Here is a 13,727-nt window from a genome sequence, read left to right as displayed (position 1 = left end):
CACAAAGACATGTCAACACCTCTGTGGAAACTAAAGGTCATTGCTCAGGGTGAAGGCTAACCACTATTAGTGCTGCCCAGTCACATCTGCACATATCGGTCACAATAAGCTACTTGCTTAATTGTGAATGAATGGAAGTCTCAACAAGCCAGAGACTGACCACCACAGTGGCTGCGGGTCTGGGCTTAGGTTAGTGGCAGTGTGTAGCTGTGTATGACTCACCAACAAGCCGGATGACATTGAGGGTGGTGTTGGTGAGGATCGGCGCATTGGTTTTGTTAAGGTTGTAATCAGACTTCTTCTTGCTCCTTATGGTCTCTCGTGACACACTAAGGTATGCAGAAGTTGGGGGTGAAAGATAAAGTAGGGCGGAAACATAAGAGAAGACATAGTAATATATGTTAACATCTCCAATCCTCAGCTTTGATCACACAGGTTCAAATCTTAGTGTGGGTCAAACTCCTTTAATTGCTCAATCAGAACTCATTACGCAATGCAGGAGACACAGAAGGACCTTAGTGGTCAAGTCAGTGAGCTGGTGGTACTGCAGTACCAGACCTTTGACACTGATCATCAAGCCATATTAGCCAAGAATCATTACATGGACCATGTGATTTCTAGATGTGACCACGCAACCTATTCAATAATTACCTTAAATACCTAGCTTATAAAAGTAGGAAATTAACATTTAAGTGACTATAAGTTAATGTCACATAAAGAAAAGGACGAGAAATATGGTGACAGCAGGAGGCAAAATATCAAAGATGTCAAATGTGTGAAAAAGTTAGAAAACACTGAGCACAGTCATCAAACTAGCATCAACAAATCAGACTACAGTAGATACAGTAAGAAATAATCAGTATAACAAGCTTTTGTAACATGGAGCTACTGAATAAAAAAAAAATGCACATCAGCTAAAGAGACAATCTTGCGTGGGGGGGAGAATTCTTTTAGAACTTTTTGAAATAGAGAAAATCCTTAGATTTTGTACATGCAAATAATGTGAAATGTAAGTTTTCTTTCATAAATTTGAGAGCAAATAAAACTGGATTTACCACGTAACTTCACTTGTCCTTCAGAGTGATCAAATATAAATAGACTTCAAACTGACCTCTTCAGAGGGACGTCACCCGTCTGCTCGTCCACGTAGTCCTGCTTGAGCTCTTCGGGAACATCGCTGTCACTGTCATAATCCTGATAAACGCTTTTCTCCAGCTCATCTGATTCATACTTGAGAAAGGGAGAAAAGAAAGATCAGATGGAGGTCACGCTAAAACAACAGTCAAAGCACCCGTGTGAAGAAGAAACAGACTAAAGATGACGTGAGGAAAAGGGATATGTACAAGTCAACATGCTGTGAAACATGTGGTAGATGTGGTAGACACTTGTGGTAGATAACTGAGGAAAAATCTGATGCTGCAGGGAAATTGACGATCACATAACGCACATCAATAAAGAAGCCACTAAGATTCTAAAATAACACAAAATACCAATCGGCTACTCAAAAAGAAAACCATGGAAGGGCTCCAATTATAATGTGCAAAAATTCTAAAAAAATAAAAAAATAAAAACAGCCGCATCTTTTAGTCGTGAAAAAGTCATTCAGCTCACAGAGGAGAGTTCAGGCAAAGCCTTGATGGACAATATTTTCTTTGTCCTTAAGTGCAAGTTCAGGCAATACAGCAGCTATATGGAAAGGATTACAAGCTTAAGAGCAAGCTGAACTGGGACCATCGTAAGCTGCATATTGTAGATAGTGCAATATTGCTTTTGATTGAGTCCGAGACTAAAATATATCCATATGAAAAAGTGTGATGCCGTGGTATCACTGCACCTGTGAGCATACATAAAGCTCTTCTCACAGCACAAGAGGACAGCTGACTTCAAGCTACAATAGCTGCTAACACCCCTTTACCACTCCACATACACTGATTCTCCTGCCTCTTCTGAACCATGCAGCAGTAACCACTGATTGGTTGTTTCGATGATGACAGACACAATGCCCATTTCATTCTCACAGTTGCATTGGAGCTTGCTTTAGGTTGGCGGATAAAGGCAAGAACTCAATACTCCCCCCACAATTCAAATACTCACACAATTTCTCTTCTCTGCCAATTATCTATGGTGTCAAAGATGTTCGAAATATGAAAGGCATCTTACTTGGCAGTAAACCATTTCTCTTTACTTACTAAATACAACACTCAATAATGTATTGAAAGAATGAATCCTGATAGACGAGGAGCATAAAGAGTCTTATAAAAAATGACTAAATGAAAAAGATGCGACATCATTACATCGAGCTCTATTCAGCGTTATGCTTTTTAGTGCCACTGGCCCAGTGCTGGAACTTCCCACAAATTCATTTCCTGTTTAGCAGCTTATATTACATGTCAGACGATGCATCAAAGTGCCATAATAATTGTGGTAGGTTCTGCACTGCTGGCCCTGCACTGTTAATAAAAGTTTGTTATGGCCCTGCTGATGTCGGCTTGAGGGCTGCTGCAAACCACCTAATGAGCCACGGTGATTATGGCCAAATTAATCAACCTATCTCATCATTGACATGTTGGAGCATTTTATGTCAACAGGTAGTTGTTAATTGGATAAGTGGTTGAACAGTGTGTGTGACTGATGGCAATGAAAACGTGGCTGAAACAGTAGATATGGAAGGCGGACAGTTTCACATAAGCATCTGCAATGCAGTGTGTGAAGCACCAACTAGAAGCGTACGTTTTTGTGCACCTGCACTTCCTTGGCACTTACCCCATTGGATGCCAACACATCCTCAGTCTCTTCCTCTTTGTGCTCGATGTGCATCTCAAATGGGTTTCCCTCCTGAAGGTACTGCTGGAACAGAAACAGCTCCTCCTGGGCTGGGGTGGACGAGGACACAGCCTGTCTGCTCGGGGAGACGGATGGAGAGCGACACTGGCCCATGAACTTAAACTCCTGGATTGGGGAAGATGGGACAGAGATACAAGAAGTGGAGAAAAAAATTTTTTTGTTTAATTTAATCAACCATACTAACTCAAAAGAAGATGAAGAAATGGTGGTCTGTAGGGATGACTGTAACAAACCGTTGCACATTTTAGCAGGTTTAAAGTATCTTATAAGACCAACCAAGAAATGCACAACTTGTCTATCATAAAAGAATGTAGGGTTAATTCTTCTGGATGTTGGTTGCACACATACCCAAGCAAGACAGGCTAGGAAGGAAAAACAAGATGTATGCTGATAAACAAAAAAGTAAACTTTGAATTAAGTCCATTTAAATTTCTGACATTTCTATGTCCATTGATAAATTCTGAGTGAGCTGAATGTGGGAGCACAGCAATCTTCTCTCTGAGTTGGTTAAAGTGTCAAGACAATACAATACCTGCAACATTTCTGTGTTGGTTTTGCATGATCTACAGTACAGGCCAAAAGTTTGGACACACTTGAATGAGAAGGTGTGTCCAAACTTTTGGTCTGTACTGTACATTGGGCCCTGATGTTCAAGTTTTTCTTTTTTACCTGTTTAAATGCTCATGACCCTCTAACACACACACCACAAGGGACAACAACCTTTTAATCAATGTTTAATGTTAGATAATGTGAACTTTTCTCCTCCAATTTGATACACAGTCTTAAAGTGTTGAATGAATGAATGTCACTTCACTCCCCTGCCCCACCGGTGTGATCTTAACTCACATGGAGCTGGGCGATGTTGAAGTTGGACTTGACAGGACACAGTTCCCATGTCTCATTTTCCAGAAACATCCTGAGTTCTTCCAGACGTGCCCTGAGAGGAGAGGGAGGAAAAAAGCAAAAAGTCAAAAGGAGGAAGCAGTCATTTGTATGTTACTGACCTCATGCCATTTTGTATATTTAACCAGCTGCCCGATTAAATGTGCTGACATCAACTGAGCCTGCACAGGTCTCTCTATGTCTGGTGTGTGTAACATGTTAACTGTGATCACAGCTCATGACAGCCATCCTGGTGTTCACTCGCTAGGTCAATATGAGGTCATTCTCTATTTAATGTCAGAGGAGTGTTGACTTTAAACACTGTCCACACCCCTGTAACACGCCCTGCTACTTTTCAAAGAATGAGAGGTGATAGGTAGTAGAACAGGCATGGGAAAACTTGCAAATCACTTTAACAAAACATAGTAAACTAAATAAACTATATTTAGTTTACTATGTTTGAAACACTCATTTTGCTTACAGCTCTATTTCTGGAATATAACGCACTGAGAATTAAAGGACATCAAAATATCATCATCTCTCTGAGGACATGAGTGAGAAAGTACACTAGAGTTACTGCTTCGCTGCCATGCTATTAAAAACCAATTAATATCCAGGTAAAAATAAACTAATTAGAAATGTTAAAGTTTTTAGATTAGATGAGTATTTAGCATGTCTGTGCTCTGACTGGTCATTCTGTCATTTTCACCTGCAGGCCAATGATACACCCCCCTCAATGATAGTGTGCTGCTGCAGGCAGCTGAGAGACAAATCCAGCCATCAGCCTGTCAAAGTTCACTGATGGCTGCCCTGTTTAGGAATGACGTCCATGAATCAAACCTGATGTGAAGATGATTCACTCTGAAAGCCCTCTGGCCAGCAGCATAAATATGTATTTTCCAAGATCCTAATAATGTACCTTCATAATGCTGATTTATGTCCAATTCTTCTTCTTCTCTTTGCTCAATCTGTCTTACTCTCTTTGTTGAATATGATTACAATGTAACATAATGCTTTTTGAATCCCTTTGTCATGACTTATGAAGCGTGCTGATGCTTTCTGATATTTAAGCATCTTATTAATGGATCTTGAGACGTAATCCCAATTACTGATCAATGCAAATAACTTCTGATGTTGTGGTGCTGATTTGTGTGAAATTATGTATAGTCATTTCATTTGCAGGTGGTGAGGGTTCATAATCAAGATGTTAATGTGGTTGTTATAATCTCAGAGGGTTGAAAAAGGCAATAGAGCAGGTTAGACACATCCAATGTTAATGACTCTGTGTAAAAGTTTCAGTCATGCAATGCCAAACCTATGTCCAAAAATCTGTTCCACCTAAGAGACACCACGTCACATCCATAAACTGTGGGTCTCAATGTCAACACAAAATTAGTCCTATCAGCTAAACGAATAAACAGAAATAATTTTCAGTAGTAGTGATGCAGGCATCTTACCTGTGATAGTTTTTAAAGTAGTTGATGCTCTGGCGTTTGATAGACTCCTGCAGGACCTCTGACTTGCTGCCACAGAACTCCTCACCCACCTGCATCAACCTGAAACAAAGGGGAGATTCTAGATAGTATTCTTTATATCTATTTATACATTCAACTGACCAATGTAAAAATAAATCTGTAGGTATAAGAAGCCGTTCTAATGAGTTTGTAAAAATATTCAAAAATTTGCACATTATTACAAATAAGCCATCCTAAAAAAATTAAACAAAAATGCAGACATGATTAAATATATTGTTCATATTATTTCATTCAATAAATAAATCTTTATTGGGGATATATAAAACCAGGCCCTTATCCTCACAACCTCTGATGGAAGACCATTTTGTTTGATTGACAACTGAGCCAGCAGGCAGAGTGTGTGTAAACAGCTTTGAGCTGGTAACTGACAGAAAAAGGGCTGATTAGCAGTAGTGTTTAAAAGGGAAATCTAAACCAAGGAAAAAGATGTTCAATCTTCCAGAGCTGACTAGACAAACAGCTGTGTCACTTTATGAAAAGAAGACTTCATCCACAGTGCAGATGCATCTCTGGTGATCTTGCCTGCACAATCATGCTTCCATTCTCCCCTGCCCACAGCTATCCCAAGCTCTAACACCCCTAAAGGTTCACAGGGGTTTTTCTGACAAATCATTTTCATTTAAGTGACCTTATTTCTGATAATGGGCTACACTAACTATGTCTCTCTCTAAAACCTTATTGTTTCTGGTTGCTGGTACCACCATCATCGAGAAGAGGTGAGTAACAGGGCCTTGGAGCATTTTCTTTTTTTGTGTATAATCCAGAAATGCAGTATCCTTAGATTGTCAGCTGTCACTGTTTAATGTAACAACTACAATCTGCTAAAACTTTTCATCTCACTTGGACAAAATTTCTTCATGAAATTTCTGTGATTGAATATTGTTGTAAAAAAACTAACTAATCTTATGAGTCGACACCTGATAAGTCTATATGGGCAAAACATAAATGTTTCTTTTGTTGGTTTTCTCAGACTATATATTCAGACCAATGTCTTTTAGTGCATCAATTTCCAACTCCTACAGGGCTAGTAGAAAACAAAAAGAAGAAGGGAAAAAAAAACAACTCATCACCAAAATGTGGATTACTGTTTCTACATCTTTGACTGAATTTCTCCTAAATGCTTTCTACAATGAATAGCTTACAACCCTTAATGTTGTTGTGACATTTCAGAATTAGAAAAACAGTTAGCGAAAGGGACATGCCCTCACAGAACTATGAAAGCACCAAATTAAGATTACATTAAAGCAAAAGAGAGACTAAAGAGGAGAGTGCAAGTGGATAAACCTGAAAAAAGGGAGAGATATCAAGATAATGAGGCCCAAATAGAAGCAAGGAGGGATCAGTCTACTCTAATGGTGTGGTGTACCTGCTGATGACGTCCAGTACCACTATGAAATCATCATATTTGAAGTTAGACATGTCGGTGCCAAGGATATAAGCCTTCACTTTTAACTGAACATCCTGAAAGGAGAAATGAGAGGCACAGGATAAGCCTGGGAAGAACTTTGGCATTTATGAGTTGAGAGAGGGAAGATGCATATATGGGGAAAAAAAAACATGGGTAGAAAGAGAGATGTGCTTTAGACTGTGCAAAGAGACACTCCTCTACAAACCTGCCAGATCCTTGTCAGTCCGTGCTCCAGTTTCTTCTTTACATAGCCGCGATCCACCACCAACTCGTCAGACTCTGCTGCTGCTGCATCATCTACAAATATTCAAACAAAAACACAGATGGGTTTTTCACAAAACACAAATGAATAAATCTATCTGCTGTGTATAAATTCAAAAGAATGTCTCTAAGTACAACCTATATATGCCTATAGTCCCTCAACAGAAAGAAGTAGAATGATAATAGATTAGATGGAAGGTGTCAGAGTCCCATCAGGAGTGAATCACACCGATATCTTCAATGATGATCATCTGTGATGTCTGATCTGTTGTATTTTCCATTAGCTAAGAACACCTTCAGTTAAATGCATTTCTAGGACAGCCAGCAACTCCAAAATTGTTGAGTCAACAAGCAGGTGGCTGTCAATCCCACACTGAGACTGCTGAGACTCATCTGGGTCATAAAATACCCTGCTGGTTAATGTTTAGGTTTGTTTTATGCCTTTCTGTTTCAGAGAAATCAGGGTATTGCACTATATAATTACTAAAATGCAGATAATCAAAGATAACTACATCAGTTTCTCAGCAAGGAAAAAAATCATCACACTGTGGACAAAGCCATGATAAAAAAAATAAAATAAAAAACAAAATACTGCAAATCTGCAGAAGCGTTTGTTACTAGACTTTTTCCATAAAAAAAGTCCTTCTTCATGCATTCCCAAGGATGTATATTTACAGGCAAACCAAACAACATGGTGAATCAATATCTGTGAGTGGCACTCGTGGGGAGATGGAACAGAATACTAATGAGAAAGACACTCTCTGAAGTCTAAAAGGCTTTAGATTTCAATCAGGAAAAACGTAAATTTGTCACCAACAGAAAATTTGTGGATCTCTCGGTGTGTTTCAGATTATAAACACTGAACTTTGTTAACCATTAAACCAGATGATGTGACACATTAGTTGGACAACAAAGGAGACTGGCATGAATCATTCGTAATGTTTTCTTATCCTGCAGGAGTGAGATGGCTGAAAGACCTAAAGCTATGACCATACAAACACATAATTTAACTCGCTTCACTTGTTTGACTCAAAAGTCTACAAGCTGCAGTCAAAACAGAGCCAATGTAGATCAGAGTCCAGGAGAGGTATTTGTCAGTGGAGCACAGCATACATATCTTTGCTATTTCGCCTATTTTTAAAAAGAAGTAAACTCTATATAGTGACATTCACTTTAGCATCAGTGCTAGTGAGGATGTTTTGATAATAACACAAAAAATCAATACAAACGCAAATTCTATCATACACCTAAACATTGTGTATATCTAATTTTATAACTATGAAGGAAGAGAGAAGGGTAATGTCAAAGACAGGCCTCAAAAGCAGGACGCCACAAGTGCAGCTATAGTTTGAGTGTAAAACAGTGAAAAGAAATTCAAAGACATTACTTTACCTTATGGTACATGAAATACTCCCTACATTTCCACAAGAAAGCCCGTACAAATTAAAGAGACCAGTGCTCAACAGGAATCAGTGAAAAGGGATTAATCTAAGCTCCACAGAAAGCTTTCAGAGTATGTGCAGGTATTTTCTTACTGAGTCAGACAAAACCATAAAGACAGCACAGACTAGAATCTCTCCTACAAGATGTATTATGCCAACCTTCAGGAGATAAAAATGAATATCTTACCTGCAGGAAACAGGTAGGTGTGTACTGATATATGGGTGGGTAACTGTTAGATTTTTCCTGCCAGACTTATATGACAGGCTCTGATCACTGTTGAGACATTTGCTGGTAAATCCATTGAATGCAGAACAGACACAGATGGTGGATGAACGCAATGTCTAGGGAGTACTAACTCTGCAGAATATCAATTAATATGCTGTTGATAAGAGAGAACTCTGAAGTAAAACTCACCAATTATGCACAATTATTTATTACTTGCAGTTCTTCACTGGTCTTAGGTAGGGTTACTGCATATGTGAAGAAGCTGTGAAAAGTCCTTGCTGGCGACAGGGGAAGCTTAAGTAAAGCGACGCCCCTTTAGTCAGAGCTGGTTGGTTCCAATGACTGGACCTTTCTGTCTTTTTCATTTACAGAAATTACACATTGTCATGATTGTTACTGGTCACGTTGCGGTTTGGTTAAAGTAGGCATCAAGTTTTGGTAAGGAAGAATGCATAGTATACAGAGGATGATGTCTGTAGCTGCATAGCATCTATTCTGATTCCTTTTTCTACATAAATAGCACGAGCACATTGCTCAGTTGGCTTTAACATTGGTTTTAACATTCATACTGTACAAGGTGATGACTTCTCTGGGTAACCAAGCAAATGAACAATTGGGTTCAATGAAGGTTAGTTTACGTTATCTTTGTTCTCAGACTCCATTGTTCCTTTTCATTAGGCTCCATGCAGACCGACACTTTACCCGCAGGACCTTTGTTAATCGTACTCTGAAGCATACAATTACCAGCACAAAGGAACAGCTCAGTCTTACTTAGGATTCTGGCAGAAGGCCAAACACACCAAAGAGCGAAAAATCCTCAAGGGGAATTCCTGTCAAGTTTTATCTGTTGCAATAGATCAGAAAAATGCGTTTCCCTTAAACATCATTAAACACTAAGACCATTCCTCAGATTCATTTGAGAAGATAAGATGCATAATAAGAAGTCCATCCAAGGATTCATCCAAAGAAATACACATCAATTTGGTTACGACATTTTGGACAGATGTCTACATCATCTGTCCCAGTTACTAGGCAAATTATATCACTGGCACAATTTCTGTCCCACAAACAACAGGTCCTAAGGCCACCAATGATTTGGATATGAACTTCACTTGTTCCAAGGGAGATCGACATCCTCTACTATTTCCAGATATGCACTGAGTTTTATATAAGTAAGATTGTTTGGGGCAGAGACAGTCAATCAAATATAGAAAGAATACTTCTACACCTTGTTTGTTCTTCACCCACCAAATGATTACAATCATCTCATTGAGAAATGGATGTAACTGTGAGCAATAAACCTCTTGATTTTCTTTGGTGTTTGAATTTAAAGGCATGGTCATATTCATCTCTGATTACTTTTGTTATTGGGAGTTAGGTCATGATGCATTTTAAATTCAACACTTGCCTTTCCTTTGATATCACACAAACATCCACTGCTGTCATATTACTGCTAAAACTAGTTTGGATTTATAAGGAGGCTGCAAGGTTGGTGGTGAGAGAATTTGGGTAACGGAAAATTACACAGAGGTTGGGAAAGCTGAGAGCAGAGATGGTGAGTGATTAACTGATTATATAAAAGAATGAGATCTATGGGAGTGTCAGAAAGATTAATGCTGCATTAATGGGAAAATGAAAAACAGAAACCATCTGCCTACTACTAGATACTCTAGCATTAATTAACAATTCTTAAAACTGTGTACATTTCAGTGTAATTCCTCAAAATTTGAACTTGATGTTTTCAGTCTGGCTCTGTAAGGAGTGTCCTTTTCTATGATTTTATGGCCGCGCATATGCAATAGACAATGGACATAAATACAGTGTAAATTCCACCAAATCTGATAGTATGTATATCCTGCAACATAGTACAGAGTATATGATGGTTTGAATGAAAATCTCTGAATCTATAACATTATTAATACATTGTTTTTTCACTTCCGCATAATTTTCCAAAACTTGTTGTTGGCAGTGCAGTTTGCAATGTAATTGCAATGTAATTGTTGACCTGGGCTAACTACTCAGAAAGCCTTAATAATGGTTACTAAATGGTGTTAGTACAGAAAGGAAGAAATAGATCAATGATGGAGGAAGCCACCCTTTGCACTTCCACAGATAGCCAGTGTTTGACCTCTGGTGGCAGTGGGTCACCAAGTTCTTGATGACTCACATGAGAAAAACATATAGTGGCCTTAGCTCCATGTCCTTTTCAAACTATGATAGATTGAGCAGCAGCTTGTGCATGACTTTGCATGAATCCATGGAAGTTTAGCAAGAAAGGAGTCAAAACTTCACTTGTGGTTTCTGAATAACAACATAATCTAATTGGAAGTGGTGGGTCTTTCATCACACAGTATTGGGATGGCATGATATTTATCACTGTAAATCAGATTCAAAATTTCTTTTTCCCACAGATGACAGTGACAGAAAGTTAGAGGATGCCAAATAAAAAAAAAGAAAAAAGATTCAATTTAATTCAAAATGAAGCAGCAAGCCTCGTGGCTGGGATATTTTCCACAACATTTTTTTGGAAGGGGGGGGGGGGGGGGGGCAACAACATTATCCTCTGCCTTAACTTTAGTGGATCACCAAGCAAATTGTAAATTACAATGAGATTGGTGTGATGTTATATTGAATCAGGCAAAATGGATGGATCATTAAAAACAAACAATTATTAATATATCAGCGAGGAATGGTTTAGGAAACCATAGGTCATTGCATACAGCATGCTGCTGGTTTACTTTATAAGATATGTTACTAGTTCACATTAATGAGGTGTGAAGGCCAATTCTCAGCGCAGTGCTGAAAACTGATGGTTTTCTTTATCGTGCCAGAGCAGATAGCCTCCATACATTCTGATTTCAGTCTGTATGGTTCATGTCCCTAGTCTGAACGAATATGTAACAGATATATATACACTGGCCATGGTTGTTAACTCTCACAGAGCCAAATGCTCTCACAAGCAAACAGAACCAAAATTGCCATCAGTGCTGATCGACCATGACAGGGTATGTGCTCCAACAGCAAATTCATTCTGTCAGGTAGGGATATGACCTTGGTATATTTTACTTCCAAAACAACCTTTCCTCTCATCAAGTGGTCAGATTAACTACTGAAACGTTACACAGACAAGCTCAATATATCAAGTAGCCACAGACTTAAATTCAGAGGGATGCTCTTTTTGGTTTCCAAATGAGGAGAGAGAGGTGAGTATGTGTTTGTGTCAGCAGAAAAATGGAGGAGAGAGTGATCTTCAATTGATGTGACTGTTAGGCCTCCTGTGTGATAGAGGTCACTGTCACTGTAAAACACTCCTCAATAAATGAGACTAAGCTTGTAGAGTCATTACTTTCACACAGATGTACGTACGTACACACACACACACACACACACACACACACACACACACACACACATCAGATAATGAGAAAAAGGTGAAAGCCAGGACAGCACAGCCGGGGTCAGGGGCACCTTTACAGAGAGGACAGAGGTGATGTCCAATCAAATAGGGAGATGGCAGATGGGCCTCAAGGAAGGAAGTGCGGTGTGTGTCCTTTTCACTGCGAGGATTATCCTGAAGACTAAGCATGTCAGCAGCCATTCAGGGCCACCTTGTTTCTTCAATCATTCGCCTAATTAATTCAGCACAGTATGGGAACTATAAATGGGCGATCTTTAAATATGCTGCAGGAAGACACAATAATATGACAGCCCTCCTTCCAACTAATATTTGACATCATCTATGGCAAGAAAAATAATCTGAACAGTGATGAGATAAAAAGGGTTTTTTACCAAAATCAGCATGGTGTCCTATTCCTACACTGGTAAGAAATTCAACTTCCTGTGGAGCTTACTGCTAAACCACAAAATATATATTGCCTTGACAACAGAGTTTCTCTGGGCTGATGTTTTCACATCTGGCAGTTCACTAGAAACGGACAGATAGAAACAGCAGGAGAAGAAAGACTTTTCTTGTTGATCCAGGATCCAGACATAAGCTTTGGGTTTACACAGATGTGGTGTGCTGCTGTCTTGCTATTCTTAATGGGCTAAGACTGGAGGGCCGTCAGTTTCCAGCAGCGGAGTCAGTGCCCTTTATAATGTTATTGTCACACAAAAAGGTAATTCCAGTCAAATGTCACTAGAGACAGCATAATTTACCTATTACGGGTCAGGGAAGTTTACTGAATCTCACTGTTTGGGGCAATTTGTGCCAAGTTATTCATTATTAATCACTATGGCTCAGTTGGAAAACCTTTCTATTGGCATGAAAACACAGCCAACTTTAAGTCACACTTGAAACATTTCCATTAAAAGACATAAATAATTTAGGGTTCATGACCTTTGCATATACTTATCCTTGAAGTCACACTGGTAGCACACTGTAAGTTTAAAATAACAATTTAATTTATATTAATGTATTCAAACCAGTCAACTCACTTTAAATCTTCAACTCTGCTGCAACTGTAAAAATACAGCATTGTTGTGTTACTGCAGTGAGGTGTTTCACCAAAGACAGTTAAAAGTGATTATTCTGCTGCTGATTCAACAACCTGCCCACTGAAAGAGAGTTTCTTAGATGCTGCTAAATATGTCCATGCCACTCCACATCATTGTGCACTGCACTACATCAGGGGCCCACATTCACTACTCTCTTTACTTCACAAGCACCAAGGTTAAATACATCCTTTCTGTAAGCTATGACACTGTGAATATATTGAAATTACAGTGCACAGAAAAGAAATGAATGGAGCTCAGGAGAATAAGAAGAAAGCTGACCTGATTTTCAGCTTGGGGTAAATAAGCTATTTTAATGTTTTAAGGGAAAGAACGGCAGAAAGCAAATAAAAGATAGAGCGATTTAGAGAGTGAAAAGGAAAAAGTGGATGATGCAGAAGTGTAAAACAGAAGTTACCACTGTGAAAGTCCGTTGTGATCCAGATGCTGTATCATACCAAAGACTCTTACCAGGAGTGCATGTGTTTTCCTGTGTGTCCTGCTCCTCATGCCATTGCATGGTGCGGTGGTAGCTCAGCATCACCTCCCACAATGCCTTGCACAGATCTGTCAGACAGGGAATGTAGCTGTCTAGGGTGATATGCTGCCAAAAAAGAAGTGACAGAATCACATAT

The 13,727-nt window shown here is 39.1% G+C and overlaps 1 protein-coding gene across 3 annotated transcripts in view; it reads right to left on the bottom strand.

Annotated features, from left to right (window-relative positions):
• Nucleotides 1–13,727, bottom strand: part of vps50 (VPS50 subunit of EARP/GARPII complex) — a 73,154-nt gene that overhangs the window by 23,745 nt on the left and 35,682 nt on the right. For 2 of the 3 annotated variants that reach the window (XM_029514137.1, XM_029514138.1), the window contains exons 13-20: nucleotides 13,564–13,696; nucleotides 6,875–6,966; nucleotides 6,628–6,722; nucleotides 5,184–5,282; nucleotides 3,691–3,781; nucleotides 2,764–2,949; nucleotides 1,112–1,230; nucleotides 223–329 (exon numbers count right to left, since the gene is read on the bottom strand). In XM_029514137.1, coding sequence (XP_029369997.1) covers nucleotides 223–329; nucleotides 1,112–1,230; nucleotides 2,764–2,949; nucleotides 3,691–3,781; nucleotides 5,184–5,282; nucleotides 6,628–6,722; nucleotides 6,875–6,966; nucleotides 13,564–13,696 — 922 coding nt within the window. Of the gene's footprint in view, nucleotides 1–222; nucleotides 330–1,111; nucleotides 1,231–2,763; nucleotides 2,950–3,690; nucleotides 3,782–5,183; nucleotides 5,283–6,627; nucleotides 6,723–6,874; nucleotides 6,967–13,557; nucleotides 13,697–13,727 lie in introns of all 3 variants that reach the window. The other variant, XM_029514139.1, reaches the window with a different exon arrangement.

Source organism: Echeneis naucrates, chromosome 11 (assembly GCF_900963305.1).
Source record: "Echeneis naucrates chromosome 11, fEcheNa1.1, whole genome shotgun sequence".
NCBI classification, from domain to species: Eukaryota; Metazoa; Chordata; class Actinopteri; order Carangiformes; family Echeneidae; genus Echeneis; species Echeneis naucrates.
This window is presented reverse-complemented; position numbering and strand designations above follow the sequence as displayed.